Source organism: Haemaphysalis longicornis, unplaced genomic scaffold (assembly GCF_048455015.1).
Source record: "Haemaphysalis longicornis isolate Haplotype H1 unplaced genomic scaffold, Haemaphysalis longicornis Haplotype H1 scaffold_5, whole genome shotgun sequence".
Lineage (NCBI taxonomy): Eukaryota > Metazoa > Arthropoda > Arachnida > Ixodida > Ixodidae > Haemaphysalis > Haemaphysalis longicornis.
In genome coordinates, this window is record NW_027526385.1 from 65,474,804 (window position 1) to 65,502,456 (window position 27,653).

Consider the following 27,653-nt stretch of genomic DNA (forward strand, 5'->3'; position numbering starts at 1 on the left):
TATAATGAACAAAATTTCTTCAGCGTCTAAGACCGGGCCTGGTCACACACACACGGGCCCTCCCGAGGCTCAAAAATAAATGACCGGGCCCGGGCCGAGCCTCGGCTTTGTGTTACGGGCGCGGGTCGGGCTCGGGCTTCACAAAGCGGGCTCGGGCCGGGCTGGGGCCTTAAAATCAGGCCCGTGCAGTGCTCTACTATGAATGTCTTGAGGGTATTTAAAGAGAAAAATATGGGCCTAAAATTGGGCTCTGGGGATCTTTGATCTGGCCACATATAAAACTGAAGTGGTGTTGCGCCTGTCGGTATCTTTTTTTAAGTTTAATTTAGTTACGCTACTTATAATGTTAGTAGACTATAACCAATACGCCTGGCAACAAGTTGGTACAGCGTAACCGTTTAAGCTTGAGCTTGGTTGTGGCGTTAGCAAAAAAAATACAAAAATCGGCTCCGGCGCGAGCCGTCTTGCATGGCCTTCGCGCGGCAGCGTAGGTGGAGCCAAACCTCACCTAGCGATGACGTCAATGCGCCGACGTGACGACGTTCGGCCGCGTAGGCGAAGCGCCTTGTGACTCCGCGCCGAGCACATCGTTTACACCCCGGCGAAAGATAGGTCGCCCGAAGAAGTATGTAACTCCCGAGGAAGAAGAAGCGCACCACGAACGCCTCCCGTTGTACCTAACGCGACTTTATTTCCATCGACGCAGCGTTCATCCCACAAACTCGGCTGCTACCGAAGCACTCACTCTGCGTAGTTTATGTTATAATGTATTGAAACCATGCGGAGATTGTGTGCGTCCGAGAGCACGATCTTCGCCCGGGGGGTTTAGCAAAACCAAGCAAAATTTAACAAAACTAGAAGGAGCCAGGTCAACCCCAGCTCCACTGCTTCTCCAGCCTTGCAACAGTAGTGCAAGCTGCACCAGCTTGCACTAGCTTGCACTAGCTTGCACTAGCTTGCACTAGCTGGTGCAGCTGCACCAGCTTGCTGGTGCAAGCTGCACCAGCATTTTTTTTAATTGACATAAAGGAGCCATGAAGAGAAAATACAACTTTGTTTAGTTTGAAAGAACTAGGATTCAGGATCTCACTCAGCTCCGTTACAGCCCCAAAAGATGTTTTTTAACAAAAAAAAAAAACAAAGAAGCATTTAAAAACTTTCAAATTTTTCGTCACAGTGACGTGTTTGAGCAAGAATGACGTCATACGGGCCAACAATAAAACAATTTTCAATGCGTTAACTGCACCTTAGCATTGAAGTGATGCGGTCAAATGGAACTAGGGGCCCCATTACAGACGTCCGGTCATGTGTCATCGCGACAGGTCAGTTAGGCGGCCACCAATCGCACAAACAAGGTTCCGTGACGTCATAAAAAGTTGCGGGAAATTGGCCGGGGGTTCGCGACTGCTTCACACGTTTTCTTTAATATCTCCATTATTTGTTCGAAGATTGCGATGATAATGGTATCATTGTTATCGGGTCTAAGCACTCTTTCTATAAGCCCGACTTGTATTTTGTCTTCATGGCTCCTTTAAACTGCGTAAGTGTACCGCGACCAACACTTCTAACACTTATTTATTGTCCGATACGGGATGCTCTCCGATGACAGGCAAGTAACCCAACCCTACTTATCAGATCGGTGGCTAGGACGTCTGAGTATCTCGACGCAAGTACAGTACAACTGCAGTCAGTGACGACCGACATTGTTTCCAAACTCGTGTTTTTCCGTTCCGGTTGGTGGTTTCTAAAGCTCCCACACGACTAACCTACGGTGGTGACTCCTGGGTATGCACTGAAATTCCATGTTTCCTCGTACGTTAAAGAGTTAAGAGTTTGACAACAGGATGGACTGCCGTCTAACTTCCTTTCTGTTCCTTTTTTTAAATGTCAGAAATTGTCTTTGCGATACTGGGACTCTTAGTTCCGTATATTCTTGTTTTTACACACACCCTTGAGGCAATATTTTTTCACGGATGCAGTGTGTGCCCTGACATGAACGTCCAATGCTGTTGGAGGTGATTTTCCGCCTAGTCATTCTAGCTCATCGTACTTGTTATCATGCTCGATTAAGTTGGTTTCAATGCGGATGTTGGCTGCACCAAATAATTTTTAGTGAGAAGCCGTCTGATCGGCGTATTGAACATCGCTGAAGAATGGGCCGTACTTTTTTATGTTTTCACAGACGGCCAGCGATCAATCCTCTCACACAATTTCAGTGATCATAGGGTTGCAATCATACATATTCTCATTAAAGCCCACACATAGGCATACTATATCCCAAAACAAAATTTATTTGGTGTCTTGAAGCCGTTGTAGTTTGACTCGGACGGGGTTTTTTGGCACAACAAGGAACGCAAGGCTTGTCAGCTCCAAGTCACTCTGTAAAAAAGGAAGCATTCGTTCATTTATTACTTTTCACTGAATCATCCGGCTATCCACAGCGCTAACTAGTTATTGCATATCTAGTCACGCGCAACCAGAAAACAAATTCCGGAGATTACTTATGTAAAATAATTAGTTTGTTTGTGTTGATACAGGAATTACTGTAGGTCATCGCAGTCCACATTTTAGCCATTTGGCACCTAACAATCCCGCGCTTTGAAGAGTGTTCAATGAGCCGACAGGTCACTCCAATCCCACCTCTTTCTGAAGCCACTACACAATTCGGCTAGGGTACTCGAGACGAGTTCGCAAGTCTCTTTGGTCATGTTCTTAAGTATCATGTTACACTAATTTGCTTCACAGACTAAACCTTTCGTAGTCGCACTAGAGCTATCAAGCTTTCATGTTTGCATCATGTTTTGTGCGGAGACCTTTTAAGTAAAAGTAAGGTCACATGTAGCAGGGTTCCTCCACGACACCTTTTGAGGCTGTTACGAAGCTCCTACAGTCAACGAGCTTGTACACCGGTAGTGCCAGACCACACTGATAAATTTATTGATGCCGACTACGGCAGTCTTCGTGGCATGTGCACGCTGGCGAAGCAGCATTCTCCTACCAGCAATAGCGTCTCGAAAGTGTCAAAATTATCACTCACTCCCTCGCACGCACACACTCTCCCGCTCACTCACTTACGCACTGATACACTAACTCCCTCGTCTACTCACTCAGCAACTGATTGACCTTCTCTACCTCTCACTTACTCACTCACTCACTCACTCACTCACTCACTCACTCACTCACTCACTCACTCACTCACTCACTCACTCACTCACTCACTCGCTGACTCGCTGACTCGCTTGCTCAATCAATCAATCAATCAATCGATCGATCGATCGATCAATCGATCAATCAATCAATCAATCAATCAATCAAGAATTATACTAAACACAAAAGATGGGGCGAGTTGTTTTCAGCCCACAAGAAGCCTGCACGACACTTTTATCTATCAGTTATAAAAAATATTGGATTTTCGCAGATGCAACGGGAAAATCTCCACATGTCGATATATGTGTATGACTAGGTGAAAAACTCGCCTTTTGACTGGGTCCCAAAGTGATGCGAAAATGACGAAGCACCTGCGCTGTGACTGAGGCCAATTCGATGAGAGCTAGGCGCTGCCCCACGCACACGCGAACACCAAGGCCAAAAGGTTGGTAGGCCGCTGGGTTAATGAGGTGCTTGTTCTCTGTGTTGAACCTGGAGCCAACACAGACAACTTGAAATTGGCAAAAGACGCAATCAGATAAGAGCTTGTTTCATGTACTAGGGGGCGATTATGTAGCTGTTATAACCACTGCTTTACAATTTAGCACACAGTGCAAGAGGTCTGCGCTCGGAAGAAGTTTATGCTATGGGCTGTAAGAACTGCATGCCAGCAGAATATCCGATCACGGTATTGAGGGCAGTAACCCAGTGGGTGAGCTGAAAGCCTTATATCAGTGTCTCTTAGTAAATTTACGAGAAATCCAACATTTTTAAGCAAAAAAAGATTGCCTGTTTGGCACCTTTAAGACAAATATAAAACACAGTTCGAGGTAAAATATACTCGTAAACAATAAAAAACAGCGGAGCTCTTCCGATTCTTGAGCGCAGACAACATAAGCAGCAAATTCTATTTTGACTCAGCTGCACCTCAAGTGCAACTAAAAGTTTTTAAACAAAATAGCGTCCTAAAATTTTTCTCTAATCCTGACGAAGGAAAGAATCAGTCGAAATTGTCTGCACAGGTGGTGGCCGCAGGTGGTGACTGACGGGGACGACATAGGCTGCTTCCAAAGCCGCGATGCGGTAAACTTCCATCAGCCATTACCCCACCTAAATATCACCGAGGTTACTTGTGTTGCGCCTCCCGCGAAGAGCCCGCATCAAATTTCGCCGCAAACCTTGCAAAAACACTAGCATTTTCCCTCCGCTTTATTATGAGGCTCAGGAGAAAGTTGGACTTTACTATTCATAACGGCTCAATTTGATTCATAAGACTTTCGAATCATAATGAACATTGTTTCATAAGACTTTCGATTCATAATGGACATTGTTGTTTCTTCCAGGGACTGCTAACCTCTACGATTCTTTCTTATTTCGGCGGCATGCATAAATCCCCCCAAAAAATCAGTGACACGTTAGCCTTCTCTTATGATGTCCGGTTGCGTAAGCATGACTACTACTTGAGTTCTATCGCCACGTTTTTTTGCATTGTAAGATAGCAGGTTTAGGATCTTCAAGATATTTGCATTTTAAAATCTAAATGATTTAAGCGCATGCGTTCTCACGTATAATGAATCAGTGGTACAAAGTGAAGCTGTGATTGCAACAAGCACGAACCGGAAACCACGGGCCGGTAAAAGGAAGCACTAACGCCGGAGGAGAGTTCGCTCCCGTACGTCCCATACGGTCCACCTGGGGAGGTGAAGATAAAGAACCAGGGGAAACAATTGGGGCTCCTGGAGATGGTGACCTAGCAGAACGAGCCTCTCAGGGCGCTGCACTGGGAGCTGGTGAAGTGGTGATGGGCCCGGCCGCAAAGTTCCACAGAACATGCATCGGCACATCTCGAGTGGGCCCTTGACGATGGCGAGCGAGCATAACAAATTTAAGGGAGTGGCACGGCCGCTGGATGAGAGCGCCTCTCATCCAGCGGCCGTGGGAGTGGTGTAGTTTTTGTCCTATACTCGGACCTTTTCTTCGCGTTTTACCACTCGTCTTTTCTTTGCTATGCCTTATAGTTGCGTAGCGTGGACAGCTGTGCAACGTCCTTGCCCTGATTTCTTCATTCAAGTTATTATGACCATAACCTTGGTCAATCACGTATGTTAGGTCCATATAAAGAGATAACGTTAGCTGACCTTAACGTAGAGCCTGACGCCATGTCGAGGTGCCATGTTGAGGCGTTAAAGAAGAAAGAGAACCGATCCATTGGCTTTGCTTGAAACACTGATAACACAGCCGCGCGCCCCAAGATGGTAAAAACAAAGCAGAAGTACAGTAATACCTCATTTCTCGATCTTCCATATCTCGAAAACCTGGCTAAGTCGAAATTCTCTGCGACACCGAACCATTCCCTATACGTTCCATGTATTTGTTGCCCTTTATTTTGAGGTATTTTTTGCCAAACTGCGGATATATCGAAATCTTGACTGAGAGTGGAACGAAAATTTTGCTGCAGATCGTTTCACAAAGTTCGCGCGATGCTGTGGCGCCAAAGATCCTCGGTTTTTTTCTCGTTTAGCCGCGTCTACCACAAAGCCGATGTTTATCACCTCTTGGAACTCAGGCAAGAAGTGATAAAGCTTACTGATAACGGTCACATTGAAAGAGATGTGAGCTTTCAGGAGAACGCGCTATGCCAGCAGAATGTGCCCGTGCGTAGAGGAGTCTGTGGCCCGTGACAGGAGAACTTACGGACGCCCAAGTCGTTGAAATGGTCACAAAATGAGGGGACGGCGAAAACTGCGGCGACGACGCCGCACCTCCTCGAGAGGTGCCGACATCTGCGGAAACGAGGATCTTGCTGCGCTTGCTGCGTAATAAGGTTGAGTGCAGCCGAGGGGAAGATCGGCACATGCAATGCGTCAAGCAGCTAGAGAACTCTTTACTCGACCCGACTGCGACCGCAAAGTGGACCAGAATTACGCAGTTTTTTCTGCTAAGTAAAATTGCAGTGTCACAAAACCCACCCGGTAAACGTCTTTTGTATGTTTTTTTTTTTTTCTCTTTCAAGCCTTAATGGAAAGCAAGATTGGGAGCTGATGTTGAATAGCTGGTAAGTAGTAGCGCCTTTTTTGCAAAGAACGAAATATTTCAGGGCAATTCGAGGAACTTTGCTTATCTCGATAATACGCTTATCTCAAATATTCCCGGTATTGACTACTTCTAGTAAACGAGGTATTACTGTATACAAAAAGAATGCTCTTTTCGCAGCATTATAAGCAAAGGCAGCGTTAGCGCCAGCGTTTTGCCACCATACCCCGGCTAAGCTTGCCTGGTGCGACGAAACAAATCCAGCGATAAGAAAAACACAAAAGTGTTAGAAAATACCAGGGGCAAAATTAGGAAAACTAATTTGATATCCCTGTTTTTTGGTGCTTTTACAGATAACGGGACAACCTACTTACACATACTTTATGAAATGACGTATTACATCAAAAAATGAAAATGTGTCGTCTTACGGACACCCCTTTTCAGAGCTAAAACTATACTATACCCTGGTGACATCACTTCAATACGCAACAAAGGTTAAAAGTGGAAAACCAAGGGAGTCTGCTTAGAATAGCTAACAAAATACAGGCATCCAGTGTCTTAGTCACTACTCATACACGCATTCGACTTCGTTACTCATTTTCAAATCGTTCTCTTCTTGTGTGTTTCATGTTAGCTGTGTTAACGACGCTATTCTTGGTTCCGGAAGACAGAAAAAAAAGAGCATAAGCAACAACCAGCAGCTGAAAGTAGCTGCAGAGTGTAGTGGAACAGCTTTGATTGATTGATTGTAGGGTTTACGCAGACGCAACGCACCGTAGCGGAGGGCTCCGGATTAATTTTGACCACCTGGGGATCTTCAACGTTTGCCGAAATCTCGTACACAAGTGCAACAGCTTCACAAGACCAGCAGGCTTAAATAAAGGGTAGGGTACAGAAACAATGGGGACTAAACTGTCGACGCTAACTTTATGCACATAACTGCAATGTTTGCCCGAAGACGGCGTACTTGAATAAACCTATACTAAGAACTGAGAAGGCCAGAAGTGCGTAAACTTCCGCTACGCGATAACTTCACATATGAAGTACCGCGCGTAAAATGAACCACGGAATTTATCAATAAATTCAAGCCCTTTCTTTGACTTCAATTAAGCCGTGCTTGGGCAGAATGGTGATAATCGCACTCCATTCGACTTCTCATTGCCGAGGCTGCATTGGAGGCATTCTCTAATTTGGGGTGCATCCAAAGTTACTGAACGTCAGTTTTGTAGTTAATATAAAAATCTAAACTGGAATTCTTGCCTTTCAGGGTCAAACTTTTCGGGATCGGTCCAGTAATGAGGGTCGTGGTGTAGATTGTAGGTGGGAACTATCAGTGACATGCCTTCTTTGATAAGGTAGTTGCCGCACTGGAAGTCCTCCTCAGCTTTTCGCGTTGTAAACCTGCAAGGCACACGAACACGGGATTAGATTCTGAAGGCTTATCCGTGTTTAGAATTATGTTATTTTGACAAATTCACGAAAGGCACAACAAACAGATTAGCAAAGGAAGCACGTATCGGCACAAAAATAAGGATGCATATATTGTCTGTTAGCTTTTGCACCTACCGCAAGAATATTTTATTAAATCCTGTAATCATTAGATGTGACAAAGGCTGCGTAAGTTCAGCCAAATGTAAAAGTGTTTCGGACAAAGTACTTACCCGCATACTGGCGGATACATTCGCAGAACCTCGTTGATAACCTGGTTAGTGTAAGGCAGTCCCATCAGGGTCTGCACTGAAAGGTGTTTTCCCTGATATCAGACGGGCGAAAAAGAGTAAAAAGAGATTGGCTCAAGCAGAAGTATAAATCGCACATCATAGTGGTGATTTTACAAATTTTAGCTTTTCAGTAAAGCAAATTTATATAGTTGGGAGAAGCAACATGTAGGGGTTGAAGAAAGATAAGAACTTGGATGAGTCGATAATATAAAAACATGCGATAATTATCTTTGGACAGGGGTCTGCAAAATATGCATGACATATATGAGCGGGTATTAGGGGCACGCCTCTTGTGACCCTTATAGAAGAAGTCATTGCAATTAGTGACTGAGGTCAACGACATCCCTTCGGCTTGCTCTCTGCCTCGCCTCTTTCATGTCTGTTCTTTATTCTCCCACCTGTTCTCTTCTTTATTCTCTTGAGAATGTAAACTTGTCCAGACTTATTTGACAGCACCCTCCCCACCCGCAACCACTTAAGCCTAGTCGCCATCCTTATTTTGTTAAAGTTTCATTCATTCATTCATTCTCCTACGTATCCCGCTTACAATCAGCAAGGCATTGTATGCCTGGTGCGCTCATTTTGAGCTTATAAGCCTTGGAGCCTTCTCTTCCTCGCCTTTAAACCACACCCTCTAACACCCTGTCATGGTGTCAGGTGCCAGACAAAAAAACTGGAGCGGAGTCGTCGCGTCGAGCGCCGGGAAGGGCAGTAACCTTCTGTGGGTCAGTTTAATGACCTTAAAGGGGAGATGCAGACAAAATACAAGTTTGTTGTATTCAAAATATTTCGTGTTTTGTGTTGCCCCCAGCGCTTCTCCGGAAGCAAACGATGCTTTATTCACTGAGAAACTAATGAATTGAAGTTACATATTCGACTCTCCCGCCTAATCGTGTGTTTTCATGACGTGTGCAATGACACCACAAGAGAAGGTCTTCGAGGTAAGCCTAGTGTGCTGCGTACCCTCTTTTATCCTTAGTCATACTAGATGGAGCCACCATACCGGGAGGAGCAGTTTTCTGCCTTTGCTTTGCTTTTGACCGTAATTGTGCTTGGCTTTTTTTTTTGTTAAGGGAGAAAACAATTGTTTCGTAAAACATGCCGATCGTTCGACAAATATGATCACGTAAGACACCGTCGCTTACATCAATAGGCCAGTGTCTCTGAGACAACATTAAAGCACCGCAGTGCTGTGCAGCTAAAACAAGCATCTTGCGCGCAGTACCAACAGCAGTACGCATCGGTACTTATATGTTTACATGTACGTTCCTAAGTTCCACTCTTTACCCCACCATTCTTACTGCTATAAAGAGAATGCGCCCTATATGTAAGTTCAAATAGCTCGTTCGGCAAGCTGATAATCCCTGCCTTATTTACGTTTGCTTTTGTCGGCCTCAGCCAATCGCACAGCTGGAACATATGACATCATAGGTTCCGTTGCGGGAAATGGGCTAGTGGGTCGCATGGTCGATAGTAAGTAGCGCTTGAAACGGGATGACAGAAGAGGAGACACACACGACGGCACGGGACGACGACACACACGATGCATCAACACCAACTAGCCCAACTGTCAATTTTACTGAAGGCATGGTCATTCTCTTCTTTCCTAATTATGTAGCTTATTCAAGCAAACTTTACGTTTAGAGTGGTGTCAGCATGATTCTAACAAAACAATCTGTCAAATGAAGCAAAGTTGTGTTTTGTGTGCAATTAGGCCCCTTTAGGTTTCGTGCACATTAGCGGCGAGTTGCCGGGCCGGCGCGCCGTCGGCGGACAGCGGCGGGGCGCAACGGTGAAGGCCTCACCAACTTGTTGTGGTGGTGGTCACGTGGTTCACCAGTCCTGCACACGCGGTCTAAAGTGCTATCTCCTCCTTCCCCGCCCCGCCGTTTTTGGGGGCAGCCCTCAGGCGTATTGCATTTTTGCCTAGATTGCACGTTCACATAAACAGAGGTGAGGAAGCGGGAACAGTTTGGCACCACTCGTCACCAGCGCGCCATCAACCCGACACCGCTCATTGCCTTTGCGTTCTGCGGCGCAGCAAAAATGGGTCTCGGTTCAATATTCCTTGCGGCAAGAAAAACTCGCCGTTCTCGCCGAAAACAGGTTTTCAGCGGCTGCCGGCGCCGGCTGGTGGTGCGCGGCAAGGTACTGCGCCACTAGTGTGCACGTAGCTTAAGTTTTCAGATCTTACTTTTTTTCTTTTTCGTCACTTCCTAAGCGACCTTGTGTCTTCTGATCTCATCCGTTTCAAAATAAAAAGTTTTTAAGGAGACATGGGTGCACTTCTATCCAATTTAGGAGTAGTAGGAAGTTGGTTAACCGATATCTCCGAGGCTTATTTCCCTGCTGCAATCCCAAAAGGTAACTAGCGAATGTTTCCAGGCATATTTTCAAGTTTACATGGAGCAAAATAATACTCAAAATCGTCGGTACGTCAGCTCAGTTGCATAGTGATTGAAGGAAAGAAACGTACATTTATTTGATCTAGAGCCTATGCATAGGTACTTTAAGTTCCAGGACCTAATTCTGGAACGTGAGCTTAGATAATCAAATTTATGGTGTTTTCACTGCTCTGTACTGAAAACTTTGCAGTCGTTTATCTGTCGGGGTGTCCTGCGGGCAAAAAAATCTGTGCTCTTGTTACTGATTTTGTCGACAATGAATAATAACGGGCTTACTTCTTTCTCAAAAGCTTGCAAGACTTCATCCCTCATCCTTTCTTGAATTTCAGGGTGTTTACCCATGACGAAGAACCAGTACGTAAGAGCCAGGCGGGTGGTATCATACCTGCAAAACAAGAGTTAATTACACCTGTGTCGTCAGGTTTGGGTTCGTTATTTTAGAAATTCGAATCTGCTTACCCTGCTAAAAAGACGTCCATGACGTTTGTGGCCAACTCATTCAATGTTTTGGTTGGTAGTGGTCCTAGATGCAAAACGTCAAGTTGCACGACGAAACCTCAATCAAAACTCATCCATTTGGAATGAATAAAAAAACATCTAAATATCTATATTCAATGAAATTAAACAAAATTTTTAAACTTAACTGCGCTATGGTTAGTTGAGAGGAATCCAAGTCTGTCAGCTCCCGACAAAATATCTCAAATTTCTCACCCCAAAATTCTCCGCAACAAAACAGTTAGAAAAAAATACTGATGTCGTTTGACATCCTCTCGATCTCACAATTTTTCAGGTCTCTCCTTGCGAGTGCTGTCACTTCTTTTCTACACTATGAGGTTGATAAAAAAACACAATAACGCAGTCACTAATAAAAGTGACCCTTTATTCACCAGTCGTGACAGGCCTATGTAAAGCAAACGATTCATGTGCGTGTTTTACACTAGTTAATTTAACAAAACGTTTTTGCATTTTATTTTACACTTTATACACGTCCTGTAGTTAAACCCCGTAGACGCGGTATGTAATTAAATATGTCTACAAACTTTGTAAAAAAATCAAAAATAGTAGAGCTTTGTTGAAACACCACAGCTTAAAACGTTTGAACCTAAGGTCTCTGCATCATAAACTAAACTTCACTAAAATGTGTTCCTATTTCAACTACTAAAATCACAGTTTTTGTTGTGTTTTTTGCAGCAGCACAGCCACATTGGGACCACTGGCGACGCCTTTCCCGAAACTCATTCTATTTTGTATGATTGCGCAAACCATTAAGTTATTCAGTTTCTCACATTTTCCCCGCTGCTAGCCAGCACAACACTAACAAGACGTATACCGTCCACATGCTGTTGTTTCAAACAGGTAATAAATGAACAGGTGATATATTACAGGGTGCTAATTGGTGAAGGTTTTTCCAATGACGACATTAGGCGAGCCCCTTGTTTTTTTGGCTACGTTTCTTGGGTAGTTATTTTTGTTTAAGAATTCAGTTGATAATCAAGTCGACCATCCGGCTAAGCCTAGCTTTCTGGTTCGCTGTGTTCAAAGATTGTCTCACGTCAACAAAAAGATCATGCACCCATCCGCCTAACGATGGCGATGGTTGAACCTGAAGCTTTCTCGTGATAGATTCTTTAGTTGGCCAATCCAACCCTGCGAGTATGTGCTACTCGGGAGGTACGCACTACTTTTCTAGAATGCCCACAGGAACTCTAGGGTGTGCACTCCACAGGTGGACGGAGCGAATCAGTACCTGCTGCTTGGCGTTAAGTGAACAAATTTTTGAGTGGGTGCCGGTTTGAGGTATTAAGCACCAATATGTGTTGTTAGGCCTAACGTCCTAAACCTCAAAATGGGAAGTTAGGCCTAACGTATTCTGCCTAACATACTTATGACACCCAGAGCAACGCCATTCTCATCCTAGGTCGTCCTGTGGGTTGCCGCTATCGATGTACACTTTAAACTGTAACGCAGGGCCTATGTTCGTCATGCTGCCGCACGCCTGCCTTACCTCCTCCCTCTTCTGCCCATCAAGCTTTGTAACGCGGGGTTTCCAAGCTTCGAAGGAAAGCGTTTTATGTTTGCCACATTTTACCGACAATACTAATCATCGTCACAGAAATTTGGCATTCCTGCACGGCGAATTTGCATCACAGACGCCATCTAAAGCTCAATTAAAAAAAATCGGTTATGACTAAAACGCCCTACTCAAGCTTTACGCGTTTTGTTTCAAATTTTGAACTTTAGAACTGACATATCGGTGTCTCTCATAGCTGAATCAGCGAGTGGCAAGGTGTTGTTCGGATTATTAGTTATATCTATGACCATTTGTCCACGTAAGTCGCCAGGTAGATGGACAGACTGTAACGTTATCCTACCCAATAACGAACTTCTTTTAACACCACTGACGGTTGATCTCATTAGGTCTAGAAAATTTATTCCCAAACAGTTTGTTTACGTAAAACAGATTTACCGGTGAATAGCTCTTCATGTTTACGAAGATTTAAAGCCACTTCTTACTTTTTAAGGCTATTTCACTACTTTTTATAAACCTATCAAGGCACAGGTTGCCGAGCTTGAAAGATAGCATAGAGCGTTAAATACTTGCCCATCCTTCACAGATGGGGAAAATGACACCTTACCTCTGTTTCCCTTCTCGCCTTCTTCCGTTCCTTCGGCAGTATCTCTATCTTTAAGGGCCTTGTTCAGAAGAATTTGAGCCATATCAGGCAAGTCCACCTGAGGCAAAATAAAGTAAACAGACCTTCTGGAAAGATTGTCCCGAAGATGCCTAGCGAACCAGGCCAACAGCGAAAATTTTTGAAGCAATTACATAATTTGTACTATTTTTTTGAAAACAAAAGTATATTTTCTGCCAGACCAGCTGCAAAAGACTGCTTTGCGTAAATAACAATGAGAGAGAGAGAGAGAGAGAAACAACCTTTATTAGAGCCTGCTGTGAAGATAGCGCTTCCAAAGCACGCAAACAGTTAAACCAGATGGTAAAAAATAGACTAAAAAATGGACTCAGCTGCTGCTGTCTCGCCGAGTTTTAATGACGTCACAGGCAGTCGTTTCTGCGATGGGCAGCCGCTGACCACAGAAACCAACATGGCATATGACTGTGCCATTGTAGCGACACCTGCAGCTCTGTTTCACTCCGCCACTTGAGTGCTAACTGGTAGTTAATTCTGCCTTTATTGCTAGCCCTACTATTTCGAAGCGGTCGTTTGAATGCGTTCTAATGCCTACTATGATCGACAATTTTTAAATAAACAAGGTCTCTCGGGGCTGGTATAAACTTGACTAATATGAAACAATGTTCAATTTCCTGAAAAAATATTTTTTCATGTAAAAATGCCAAAGATTATTTCTCTCATGAAAAATGCAATTTTTCTTCAGATATAAGTGGCATTCATTTAGAGATAGCTATTTTTGCCCTACCAACCACGTTGCGATTGTATAGCTTGTCTTTAACCGAATGGAGAAAGGGCTCACAAACAAGACCATACGACGTTCCCGCGAATGCCATCAATTGCTTTCCAGGAGAGTATCATCCAAAAATCTGTAAGTGAATCAACAGCCCTTTTAACCATTTCTGATAGATTGCAACGCGTAGCCAAACAAAGTGATTGGCGCGCTACGAATAATCTTAAATATTTATTGCTTTTCAGTTGCACAATCAACATGACGTCGTTTTATAAATTTTTTTCTCAGAGCCAAGACGAATTACACTAAGCCGCCTATATCTGTCATATGTTAATATTTTACCGTGTCTTAACAGAACGCATTGATCAGTTTATGTTTCTGAATAATATTGGCGCTTTTTGTTTTGTTTTCGCAATATCTACAATGCAGGAAATAAATGAATCATTTTTCATTAGGATTGCCTTCCACAATTTTGGTTATATTTTGTGCTTTTTGACAGCAGAAACTTTAATACAGTTTTTAAACGAGTACACTAATCGTACCCATTCATGAACACTATTATTTATTTATTTCTTTTATAACTATGTTAGTTGTTCCACTTATACAAATTAGCTGCGTCAGAGGTTTGTGTAATTGTTTCCGCATGGTTGGAGCAGAATTTCCAAGATAGAAATATGGTTCTCGAAAAAGACGCGTAACGAATATTAGACATTCCATAAAATTAATTTAGTGTGATCTTGACTCGCCACCTGATCTGGAAGACTATATACATGGCGTTAAGTGACAATCCAGGTTATTACCTGGGGATTTCGACGACGGAATTCTATGACATCTTTTGCCTTGTTCGTCATTATGGTCAGAGGATTCTCGAAGAAGAGGTCGATAATTTTTATCGCTGCTCTTAAAAACCAGGACCAGTTATACAGATTTTCTGAAAGAAAGAAAACATGAATTCCGCTGTAATAGAATGAAGTCGCTTTGGGTGCAGGTTCTATCTCTGCAGCAGCGGAGGAAGCTGGGCTATAGAGTTCACTTATACCTAGGGTCCCTGAGTGTCGATATGTCAGTTGAAGGTACTGAAAACGAAGATGTGTAAATCAATAGGTGTCTGATGTTTTGTACGAGGCCAATATTCCCTGCCTAACCCTTCCGTAGCTTATAATTACGCCTTCTTTATTAATAATGTTTGTTGCGGGAACCTAAGGATTCAGATTAGATCCTCTGCTGCATGAAACACTCCGTAAATATCACTGTACAGCACGTCAGTAACACCGAGAACGCATTATTCGAACGTGGCTGTCTAAGCCGGAGCGCCTGTCCCAAAGCTCCGGAGAACTAACTCCGACTTTAACGCTGACGAGCCTACAGCCGAGTTTTAACCTTAGTAATGACACCTGCAAGCGTAAATGAGATCGCCAATGCATACGCTGCGTATGTGGACATATGCACCACGGGTCTGTACCAGCTGTTTGTGTGCAACAGAAACTGCCCTCGGAAGTCCAGGCCTACGCTTGGTCAGGAGGGGTCCAAGAGTGAAAGCAGACAAAAGCACCCAAGGGAAATGTTAACAGTCCTCCTTTGGCGCCCAGCCCAAATACTTGTCAACTTGCCGACGCAGAGGGCATCGAGGGCGAGGTTCTAACTGTTGCGTTTAGGATGATTCTACTCCGTACTATTCCTGTTCACATGTCGAACCATAACGTCCCGCAGTACGGAGTTGTGAGGCCTGCCGAAAGAATGGAATTGCCAGGCATGACCATTCTACAGAGGCCTCACCAGGAACTTGGTGCTACAGATCTTCTCTAACGAATTCCTTTTTGTATCTGTTCGGATGCTCAGCATGCTCCCGTGTAGGTTCTGTTGCTGTGCGCTAACGCAGATTTGTGGGCTTCTGTATTTCTTATCATTTTTAAAACGATCAATTTACCAAGTGATGCTTTCTACACTGCGCAGAACTGACGTATTTAATTGGGGTGGATTAAAGGTAACATACCCAAAATAAAAGCCAACATTTTTACTACCAGCTATAGTTGTATTCACTAAAAAGTTTAGCTGTCAATTTCTTCGCTTGGCAACACTGAACACGAACGCGGATATGGTGGGGCTTGTGCCGCTGCGCTTGCACGCCGTACATAAAAAAAAAACAGCGACGTGCGACGTTTGCAGATTCAACGTGATTCTCAACGCTGGTGTCAACAGAGATGTTATAATTCCCACTAACAGTGAATTCGAGGCATTACTTTGCATTAGGTTTAGTAAAGTTTAAGACGTCCAACCCACATCATGTGCTTAGCACGGTCAAGTACCGCCATCCCGCGGAGCCCGACGTAACCACGTGACGGCGCACTCGTATGGTTTCCTGCATGCGTGCGTCGCCCGTTAATACAACCTATACTGAAGTTAGGAATTGGAATTTTAGATGTAGCTGTCAATCAGAGAGATTTTTGGGCGCCATCCTCTGCGTTATCACATTGTTGCTATGATAGGGGTGAATCATCACCACTTTGGCCATGGTTGGGCTCGTATGGGCGTACCTGAGCGAGAGGTAGGAGCCGTCAAAAGGCCCCACAGTCACTTTGCTTAGGGAGAATCCAGCATCTGCCTCGTCACCCTTGGTGGCAAATCTTGAAGACGTGGTTTTTCACGGACGTTGCGTCTTCATATGATTTCACTTTACAATTCCTATTGATATCTGCGGCTTTATGAAGGGTGGTTCACGTGTTGCGCAAATACCAATCAAACAAATTGTTTTCCCGCTCCAAATGCACTTTGTTGAATGTTCACCAGCTGTGTTGATAACACAAACATTTTGTCAGTATTCAGACAGTCGCCATACTTACGACCAAGGTTGTAGAAAAAGCCCTTCATGATGTTCGGGAAGCATTCAACGGCTGTCTGGTAGAGCGGGTTGTCGGTGCTCTTTTGTACGTGTGTGTCAATGCCGAACGCTGCCTTGGAGATGACGTCGAAGGTTAACCGCTCGCAACGATGGCCAATGTCAACCTCCGTGCCCGCATCAGCGACGGAACCGAGGATCTCTAAAAACTGCTCCTGTGCATCTATCATACAGGGCAGCACCTGGCGTGAGACGGCAGGGCACAAACCATTTAGGCTGCAAACAATACTCCCTGTATTTGGGAATTTCGCTGTGCGGTGAGAGAAACGCATTCACAATATTCTTTATTATATCATTCTTAAGACCTGGCCGCAATAAAGATTGCAGTCAGTAAACACAATTCCAATCGACAAAAGACACCAAATCGAATCCTGTATACTTGTCTTTGGTAGTTGATTTGTACACTGTTGGTTATTTTTATAAGGGGCGGAAGACTTATACTAGAATTAGATGCGTTAGGTAAGAGGCCATAAGTAAAGCCTATAGGTTGTTTTGACGCTTTTTAGTCAGCAATGCGCCCTCCCTCCTGTACTCAATGTCTGAGCGGATATTCGCCATAGAGTATAGAAAATTAGGAATAATTTGAAGCCCCAAAGTATGTCCGCTGGGCGAAGCTTCCCAAGCACAGTCGTATATTTACTGAACAGTGGCCTAGTCAAGCGACTATAACAGCGGCCTTTTGCCTCACCCCCTTGGCAATTTGATTGTCAAAAGTTTAATAAAAATGCACTTGCTCCAGCAGAAAGTCAGCCCCAGTAACAGTAACGCACACAACATTTATAGGCCCAGTTTCACCGGACTGACAGAAGATAATCCCGTATTCGTTCCTAGCTACTACCGAGCATCGATGCAGAGGGTCTCCCTTTTGATAGGGAAAGGGGTATCCTTCTACTTCTGCTACATTCGCCTGATTAAGCGAACCCGGGTTCCATTAAAAAACATTTCCCAACAACTACCTACAGGACGTTTGGCTTTATTATGGACAAATTGCTTATTGCATTTCGAGAACATACCGACTTCAACTTGGCTGGCGTAAAAAATTGTGCCATGGCAGTTCTTGTGGACTTCCAGAGTTCTCCTTTTGTGAACACCACGTTACCCGTGAACAGCGGATGCAACTCGTGGATGTGCAGCAAGTTCTGGGGAGACACAGTCAGCAGAAAATGCACATTATGCGAAGCACTTACTAAACTGCCAAGGCTACAGGGAGCTCTGCGTAGCAGACTCATCTGAGCACGAGACCATATCCTACCGATGTCCGACAGGTCCGCGTCTATTTTGGTTCCCTTTTTTCAGTGGTAACTCTCGGGAACAGTACGGCTTCACAAGAAGCTCCTGCGGGAGCACTGTCTGCGGAAAAGAGGCAGGTGAAGCCAAGCCCACCTGCTGTACACTGGTATCTGGGAAAACACTAACCCATGCCAAGATTGGTCGTCCTACGAAATCCTGCAAGCACTTTAGTGAAGACCTGAGTGGCTCATAGAAGAAATGTCAGTAATTTTCTTATTATTCATAATATGTTTGCATTTGGGAGACCGTTTGTGGCTGAGAGAAATCAATGCCAAAAAACATTCAGCATTCGTGACTGTGACGACGGAAATGCATTCTGAGCTCGCTCTTCAGGTGGCTTTCAGCAGGCTTTCTGGGGTGGTCTTTCGCTCAACGTGCCATTTTCTGCAGAGTTTGTTCACGCACATTTTAAAACTCGGAACAGTTACAGTCTTTAGAGAACAATATTAATAACTGACACCATAAAGCAGCTGCTTTAAAACAAATTGTTGGCTACTTAACTCTACAAAGGATTTGCAAGTATGAAGAGTTTAATTATGCCTATCTTATCGCAATTCAGAATTCTCACCTAGAAGATGCTGCTTTTTGTAGCTAACAAAACCTCCGTGTCGCCACGTCTACGCAGTACAAATATTTACGGGTACATCGAAATAAATGTCTTGGTCACATCACGTTAACAGATTTGCGTTAGGTTAAGTTACAGTTCCTGTTGGCGGAATAAGTATATATGCGGTAAACACAATATGGGCTTCATATAACGTTAGCCATTTCCGCAAATCTCGCAAAATATTCCATCTTTTCAGTCAGCAAATAAGTCTATTAGGATCAGTAGAAGAACGAGAGCCCTTTAGGTTTCGCATAGTCTTCCTTGGTAGTTGCTTAGGAGTTCGCGATTAACTTTTACAAAAGCTTGCACAAGCTTTGATAAAATGCAAAATATTCACATATTTTGTTGATGTTGTCAACTAAAATATTGCTAAACAAATGTTCTTGCTTACATTGCTTCATATTAGCCATCATAGTTCTAGGGGTACATTGAATTGATTCGGCTATTTTACCTTTTTTTTAATTTCACCGTGAGTCAACTCCGACATTTTAACTAGTACTTTTGATCGAGATGCCTACTCAATCAGTGGTGGGATTAAACGACCAGCGAATCATAAAATTGCTTGTCCAACCTTCTGTTAGACTCTTTATTCGGGTAGAGCCTGCCGTAAGCTGAAATAACAGACTTTACAAAGCACTGTCGATAGTTCTGAAACGTAGCTATTACGTTTCAGTAAAGTATTTAATATTTTTTATCTAGTAATGCTTTCATTGAACCTCTAAACCATGTACAATCACATCGAGATAATCAGAACTACTGACATAATATTTACCCATAAAATTACCCACAATGTTGGCTCAACATTGTTTCCACCTATCAACGAAAAAGGCGTTTAAGCGCTGCTTTGCCTCACATATCATCCAAATAGCTAGAGCCGCACACCACAGCTGAAATCATTAAGCTGAAGATAGTCATGTTGAAAACTGACTCCAAGAAATACGATAAAACAACAGAGATACGGACAGCGTACTCACCCCCCGTGCCGTAAATTTGTTAAACTCTCGAGCAAAGATCTCGTGTACCATATTCGGCTCATTCACAACCACGAAAGGGACATCACCCAGAAAGAACCTGCAGGGATAGATTTCAAACGGCGCCAAAATTATGCGGTCATCACGAACAGTTTATTGCAAGTACTGTGGATAAAGGAACGGATCGTTCTCGTTCCGTCCGCCATACCTGTACAAAATTTCATGCTAAGTTGCAGAAGAATGCATCCCGACAAATCAAAGCCTAGTAAAGGAAATTCGGAAATTGCAGTAATGTATGATGGTCGCAATTTAAGCCATAATCACATTATGTAACGTTATTTCAATACAAAACCTCCTCACCATTGTGCTCGTGAGCAAACGCACCCCACCTCAAGGCATAAGAAAACTGCTTTTTAATGTAAAAGCAGGTGTGTGATTGTATTTCAGCTAAGCTCGTTTCTCATGGTGAAACGCTCAAAAAAACACTCAGTGGCCTCTGGCTTAAGTGCATTCGCTGCTTGTTCTATACACCTTATCTACCACTCGAAATCACGCAGATTATCAGGGTGCGTTTATTGGCATTTTATCGCACAATGTTGAATGCCTGGATGTAGCTAAAATTTATTCGAAGTACGAGGGTCACAAACTTTTCCCCCACAATTTTCTTACAAAAATCACATCTGCTGTGTATATGTGTGATTTACACACTTTTCTATTTCAATGGCTGCAGAACTGACGTTCTCTTTCCCACTGATACTGTTTTTGCTTTTACTACCCCCCCCCCCCCCCACACACACACACAAACACGTACACTGGTATGCCTCAGGCGCCGTAAGGTTTGTGTAAACAAGTAAGAATAAATCGCTTGATCTAGCCTCTACTTGGCTTGGCCAATTCTTACGAGCCTCTCCGCCGAGGTGCTTCTTCGCAATGGTTATACGGTCTGTGATTGTGAAGAAACGCCATTTGTTCCAGGTCTCATCGCCATGCGATAAGGGGTACCCACTGTCCAACGCTACTGGAAGGGCGGCAGTTTTTCGAGCGTCATCCAAAAGACCGCTTCTGACCTTTGACTGCTGTTTCTCCTTGAATGGTTGCAGTTTAATATCGGAGCGTAAAGCGATACTACTTGTATCGCCTTTCTCTGACGCTTTATAGGCACTGGCGCCAGTCACCATCCCTTACTTTTTTTTTGCAGGCAGCCTTCCGTTACAGCTCAGTCGGCACTGTAGACAATTGGAAAGGGCTTGTTCCAGATTTCAGATAGGTAAGCTTGTCATTTGTATTTGGGCTTTCCAATCGGGTTGCGAGTATTTCTGCCTCTTAAGCATGTTGAACACACGTCGGCTTTGCAACGGAAACAAGCCTATATACACGTTCTCTCATTCAAATCAAGATATCCTCCCCACACATGTCATCCACATACATTGGCAGCTAAACGGTGTCAATGGCTATGCGGAAAACGAAGCCATATGGCGTAGTGACGGTGGACGAAGTGACGCGAGTTTTTTTACAACCCGGTTCCTTCAACCATTCGTTGCACCTGATTACACCCATCAAAATGTCTACAACACTCACTGGCAGCTTCCAAAATTTTTCCCATGTTTTACGTCCAATATTGTAACTAATCTTGCCGCATTCCGGTCACTACGCTTTGGCTTTTTTTCAGTTAGAGAAATGTATTGTGCAGAGATTTGATGTTTTGATGTTTTGATACAAAGCCGCGTAAAAGCAATAAATTCCAACTTTGCTATACACTTGACCGTCTCGTGAGTGCATATTGTCTGTTAAGATAACCGCACGTCAGTGACTTACCCGAAAACGTCCCCATATTCTTTAAGCCAGCGGTCGAAACTTTCAAACTGGGTCTGAAAAACAAAATGGCGAGGACATAAAGATAGAAGACGAATCCAGGATAGCAACTTTCATTTGTAGATATAGTGAACTCCCGTTATGACAACTTGAAAAGACCACGCTGGTTTGTTCGTCTTATAAATGCCATCCCGAAAAAATAAATCGGCAACACGCCAAGGGACATGCAAATATTTTGCTTCTAGATGGTGTATGATGTAGACTTACACTGGATAAAAAGGGCAAAACAATTATTTTTTTAGTGCGCAAATTGGTAGAAAAATCTATGCAAGTGCTCTTGCCTGGTTTTATACAGTCCAAGCGTCGACGCAGAGCGTATATACCCTACCTCAAGCGACTACGCAGCAGAGACAGAGAGGGAACTCTCCTTGCATTTTTGGCGGTGACGCGGTGGAACTCGCCACGCGAACCGGAGCGAACTCACGTGCTCCCGGTCAGAAACGGCATTGGTCTGGAGAGATGCTACGTTCGAGAACAGGTAGTTTCCGTCGTCGTTTTCTTTTTAATTTTTTATCCTCCTATCTTTGCGCTTCATTCCTACAGAGCATAGCGACCACCAAAGTAGCCCTCGCTCTTTTTTTCCTTTCTTTGCCGCTGGCTGCTCGGGTTTAAGGTAGGAGAAGTGGTCGATTTATCCGCGTATTTTTTTTCTATATCCCTCCCTTTCTACGCGGCACCGCCAAGACTGGCACGTTCGCTACTTGCTACACAGAATCGCCAGCAGTGCTGGCCATCTCGAAAGTTGTTTCTTGTAACCGAAGAGTGCGGGCGCGGCTGTTCGTTTTAGTCAGATTTTTTTGCATTGGATCTCTGGAAAACCAAACAAACGTTCCCGCGTTTTTCGGCATAAGGGAGACTTCCTCTTAACCGAGTTCGTCTTAACTGGAATTCACGGTAATGTTCTTATGACAGATCTCCTGTGTTCCAAAATGCGGCATTAGTAGTAGGATACATTACGACACTATTAACAACTTCTTCACCAAAATTTCACAAGCGTAGTTAGAGAATGTACACATGTTATTTTTTTTCTCATCATTCGGTAGAAAATTTTACTGGTTTTTGATTACGCAATGCAATTTCGGAGCATTAGAGTTATCCTAGCACGCAAAAATGGCGCTCCCTGTTCTCCTCCTCACCGTAACCCATGTAATGACAGCAGACGGGACGATTGTAGCTTTCACAACTTCACTTCGACCTAAATATTCCTGAGACGTAAATGAAACTCCGCGTAATATGGGAACCTGCGTAATGTGTGGAACCCGCATAATGTGGGAGCCTCCTTAATGAGTCGAACCCGCTTAATGTGGGAACCTGCTGCTAAAACTGCGTGACGCACGACCTTCAACAGACTTACGACAAGGTTCGAACAAAACTGCCCCGCTGTTAGAAAACTATCCACCTGTTTCAAGATGGCATCTGCGTGGCCGTTGACGAGACTCTGTAGTGGTGGCACTGGGATCCCAGTGCCTTCAAAAGCCCTGAAGCATATCTTCCGTTGTCTGCAGAGAACAGAAAAAAGCGCTAGGGTAAAAATGCCAGAATCGCGCGTCCCATCAATTCGTACGGGTGTTCCGGCAATATTTGCCGGAACTATATTTCAGGTCCCATCGTAATTATTGATCTCCCACAGCCGACCTCCCGCCCACCCTCGCAGGAGACCTTGATGGTAGAGCGGAAAGATTGATTTCCGCGGCGCTCACGCTGTGCACTCCTCACGCACTCTTGGTAGCAACTACCAACAGGTAACGCCTTTCCGAATATACACTGCAACATGGTTTACACAATTGAGGGGAATTTTCGATGTCTCTATTATCCTTACACCCTAGAACTTCCTTTTACAGGCTGTCATAACTAACACCCGAACACCCTAGCAAGAACAAGCTGTTTTAAAAGCTGTTTTATCTTTCACTACGCCCTTTACAAGGGTGTTCTTTGGGTTTTTGCTACGGTTTAAGGGCGTTAATTACATTTTAAATCAACTTTAATGGGAAAATTTATTTCACTCAGTAGTGCATTCAATCAGTGAGACTTTTTAACTAATAACTTTGGATGCGCGCAGTGCATTGTTAGAACTGTCAGCATAGCCTTAGCTGTGCGAAAACTAGAATATGAGCTCTAATCTGCTACGTCGGCATTTCAGTTGATTAGTATTTCAAACAATACCTAAATACGTGTGGCGTAAGCCAGTTTTATGTTGCCAATTTTGTTTTCATGCCATGCTAGAGTTATCAAAATGGTGTGCGTTAGTATTCGTCTTGATAGCCCGGGTAAAGATAGTTCTGTTCTAACGGCATATAAATACCCCTCAACGTTCTCTGAGCAAACATATCCCGCTTACAATATTTCAAAAAAATTTGACTTGGTGCTGGATTAGAGTCCAATGCTTAAAAAATCTCTGCAACAATTCCTATAGGAACTCTCACCCTTTCCTTTGCGTTTTGAAGCATTGTGGAAGCTATAGGTATCCCCAGAATGGAGTGACACTGCGTGATTTGCCATTCGTAGCAGGTCCGCTTTCCGTTTCTGTTTTGCTTTTGGACCGATTTGTCTTAAGTGGCTACCGAATGCGTTTATTGCTTCAACTAAAAGGAAGACGGCCAAGAGACGCTACAGCGCTCTAACGACGTCATTTGGGGGCTCAAAGAACGCCAAGACCGGAAGAGAGAGAAAAAATTCACGCATCTCTGCAAAGTGAATCATGACCAGTGGGCGAAGCACTGGGGATCGTTTTAACCGTAAATCACCCGTGAGAGCGCGCACTGCTGCTGAAACGATTTCCAATCCAATCCAATCCAATCCAATCCAATCTAATCCAATCGAATTTAGTTCAATCCAATCTAATCCAGTTCAATCCAATCCATTCCAATGCTCCTCGCGCATGCGCAGCACGGCTCTCCAGCAGCACTCTCTCTCCCCCCTCTCTCTAACCTTTTGTGAACCTTTTATTTTGTTCTTTTTAACCTTTTGTGAAACGTTTGTTCACAGGTGTTTCGATTTACACGGTTCTGTGCGTCTCACTCCCTCTCTCTCTCCCTCCCTCCTTCTCCCCTCTCTCTAACCTTTTGTGAACCTTTTATTTTGTTCTTATTAACCTTTGGTGAACATTTTGTTCACACATGTTTCGATTTACACGGTGCTGTGCCGTAAGCACGGACGCCGGACTCCGGAAAAGCCTTGCCCTTAAGATGCCTCACCAGTAAAAATCTTTGGAGCAGGTTTTCAAGTTCACTGATTGGCATAGAGCAGAAATAATTAGCTGAGGTAGTTTGTGACCCGCTAATCTAAGTACAGGACGTGTTTCTTGGCTACGTTCTGGAAGCATTTAAGATTTAGGACAAAGTTGAAAAAATGTTTTGGAGGGTCTCTTTAGGTATAATTGTAGCTCGCATGGTCCATAATGTGAAACGGCTTAGCTGATCACCCACCGCCACAGCAGGGTAACCCCGCAGACGCTCAACGCCGCTATCCACGGCCAGTGGCTCAACACCGACGTTGCGGTCATGCTGTTCCCCGCACCAGGTTCTCGCACCGGCTGGCGGGTTTCTCAGGGACGACTGCTTGTTCACCTGCACTGCAGCGAAAGCTTGGGGTGGGTGAACTTGGCGGGAATCCAGAAAGTGTACTCGAGCACGTTTATGTCGATAAGCTTTACGCAAGGGCTATGTCTATGCGTGGTTAACCTTCGCCTCTGGGTGCGTTACGCGCATTTATTATTCAAGTCGAGTTTAAAAGACGAGTTTGCAATTTCGTAAGCACTCTTTCGCCTGTTATCAGTTTCAGCAACCCGCCACGTTTGCTTGGTTGCAATAAAGGAACACGCCAACACGCATGGCATTTTTTTTTCAATTTTTTTGTACCCCACTGCATAAGAGCGCTCAATTAGCTACATCTGGCCATTTTAATGATTGATTGAGGGGTTTAACGCGCCGACGCAACGCAGGCGACGAGGCGCGCTGTAGTGGAGGGTTCGGGATTAATTTTGACCACGTGGGGATCTTTGTCGTGCGCCGAAATTTCGTACACACGGGCGTTTTTGCTTTTCGCCTCCATCAGAAAAGCTGCTGCCGCGGCTGGGAATCGAACCCACAACTTCGTTCTCAGCAGCGCAACGCCTTAGCCACTGAGCCACAGCGGCGGGTAGGCTATTTTATTACATCACATCTGTTTTTTACAGAATATATTTTAATGCGACGGACTACGGTATCCAGACGTGCCTATTAGTACCCGTAAAGTCAGATTTGGCTATCAACAACCATATTCAGCGACTCTTGTTTGGCTTCGGTACTTTTGTTCGGCTTGGCTTTTTTTTCTCTTTAATGTGGTCTACATTTACACTCTAACGCTAATAAGTGTCCTAGCCTAAACACTATGGCAATTTTGGTCAGACACATGGCAATTCAAAGGCCGACAGACATACACGGCCTGAGCTGACTTGACATGGAAATTACGACCCGACAATAAACGATTGCCACGACCCGTCGGGTGGTGGAAATACGGCAATAAACCTTGTTGAATAAATTATTTGATTTACAACGTTGGTTCAGGGTAGCAGTGCGTGCCACCATCAAAGGAGTACAGGGGAAAGTTAGTTCTCCCCCTTTTTTCTCAACATTCTGGACCTTGGTACCCTATGATTGGCAGCTAAGATCTCACGTTGCAATCCCTCTGGTAGCAACACCATTTTAAAGAAAAGGCCTCGGGAATCCTTAAAAACGGAGAATTTGGCCCAGGGACTGCTTACATGAAAGAAGGTAAAGTTGGGTCAGTAAAAAATTCATCCACACGAATCTGTCAGACATCCAAAATCAAACTAGTAGCGCGGACCTCACCTTATCAATCATGCTGATCACCTGTAAATTTTATTGTTAATTTCCAGTGAAAACAAAGTAGCATTGCGGACTAACAGCGCGGGTATGCAATCTTATTTCTTATGCGCTGCGAATTTTCTGTGAATCAGAGGACTTCTCGCTACGCTGTACACCCGGACGTGTCTATCCTCACCGAAGAAACAATACTGCATTCCCGCGGGTTCGGCAGCAGGTATATGATGAAAGAGTTTGTGCTAACCGCCGTTTTACTTGCTTTTAAGAGCATGACAACTCTATACGACGCATGTTTTTGTATTATTATAGTCATTCGTCAATGCTTGTAAAACAAGACGTGATTTAACAGAGCGGTATGGACACAGCGTTACCTTATTCGGTAGTTTTATCACGTCGACGTTGATGTGCTGGGCACTGACGTGTAGCCCTGGCTCTGAAATACTTCGGTGTGGTGACCTTTCCGAGACGGCAGATTCCGTGGTGAGTTTCAGAGCAACTCTGAATTAACACGCGAGCAGTTCCGCGCCAACAATAATCTATTTTATGCTCCTCTAAGCGTTTAAATAGCCCATAATACGGTTGCTGATGGGTTGTGAAACAAGCTCGATAGGCTCCATTGTTTAACATGCAGACCCGGATTTCGCGTCGCTCAAGCGTTATCATTCTTCTTTGCCGAGAGCGTCAGGGTTGCGTCGGTGAACTTATTGGGGCTAATCAGTGTCGTACACGTTCCTCTAACATCGGAACGAAAGCTCGTTCCTCGTTCCTTCCCATTTTTGAAACGGGTTCCCGTTTCCTATATTGAGAAAGGAATGCGTTCCAGTTACACTTCGGACATTGGAACGTGTCGTAACATTAACGTTACATTTGATTTTTAGAAATTAAAATCCGGTGTCGGATAATCCTTAGGCGAAATGAAGTGAGCAATTTAACAGTCACATCGAACTGCGTATATTGAGCGAATATGAACACCGCAGGCAGCAGATTACCTGGAGATAAAATGAATTCAAAGAAATGCTCGTAGACGCATTTTTTTAGGGAGCAGCTGAAATATTCCAGACATCTTTAACTGCAAGTGTGGCGCTCGTCTATTGCAAGTTCAACACATATGGCGCTTTCCTTTTGGGTCTTGAACTGCGCAGTCAGGATATTGTCCTTCAGATATGCCAAAAGGAAGTTACTCACCCGCACGAACATAAATGTCTTGCACCAGAAACCATATCGAAAGGAACAATACATAGGCCTTTAATGAATGCTGAATAGATATGACAGTAGGAGTGATAAAAGTATGTCCATAATACATATTGTCCACTTAGTACAGTCCTTTGTTTTAACTCCACACGAGTTGCATTTCGACGTTAATGTAGGACAGACGAATCAGTTTTTTTTCACCAACACTTCGTTGGCAATGCTGAAGAGCCGTACCGCCAAAGCTCTTCGGGGTACTACCGTGTTATATTTGAGG

The 27,653-nt window shown here is 44.1% G+C and overlaps 1 protein-coding gene across 3 annotated transcripts; it reads right to left on the minus strand.

Annotated features, from left to right (window-relative positions):
• Positions 1–2,271: 2,271 nt before the first annotated feature.
• Positions 2,272–26,964, minus strand: LOC144138346 (putative cytochrome P450 6a13). Of its 3 annotated transcripts, none has more exons than XM_077670583.1 (15): positions 26,560–26,964; positions 24,779–24,931; positions 22,765–22,864; positions 21,309–21,361; positions 19,497–19,593; positions 17,639–17,764; positions 16,570–16,807; positions 14,530–14,660; positions 12,943–13,039; positions 10,766–10,829; positions 10,583–10,691; positions 7,842–7,933; positions 7,441–7,581; positions 3,477–3,639; positions 2,272–2,379 (listed from the first exon to the last, which is right to left on the minus strand). In XM_077670583.1, exons 2-15 carry the CDS (start codon positions 24,865–24,867, stop codon positions 2,290–2,292), a joined length of 1,590 nt encoding a protein of 529 aa, XP_077526709.1. In that variant the 5' UTR covers positions 24,868–24,931; positions 26,560–26,964; the 3' UTR covers positions 2,272–2,289. The 3 variants fall into 3 exon arrangements, with proteins under 3 accessions (XP_077526709.1, XP_077526708.1, XP_077526707.1); XM_077670582.1 differs by having other exon boundaries at positions 24,779–24,948; XM_077670581.1 differs by having other exon boundaries at positions 24,779–24,936; positions 26,560–26,963.
• Between the last annotated feature and the right edge of the window lie 689 nt (positions 26,965–27,653).

Coding starts and splice junctions, on each gene's coding strand:
- LOC144138346 (XM_077670583.1), bottom strand. CDS start 24,867: ATGACCGCAACGTCGGTGTTGAGCCACTGGCCGTGGATAGCGGCGTTG. Junction 10,692..10,765: donor ATGGACGTCTTTTTAGCAGG/GTAAGCAGATTC, acceptor CTTGTTTTGCAG/GTATGATACCACCCGCCTGG. Junction 7,934..10,582: donor TGCAAGCTTTTGAGAAAGAA/GTAAGCCCGTTA, acceptor GTCTGATATCAG/GGAAAACACCTTTCAGTGCA.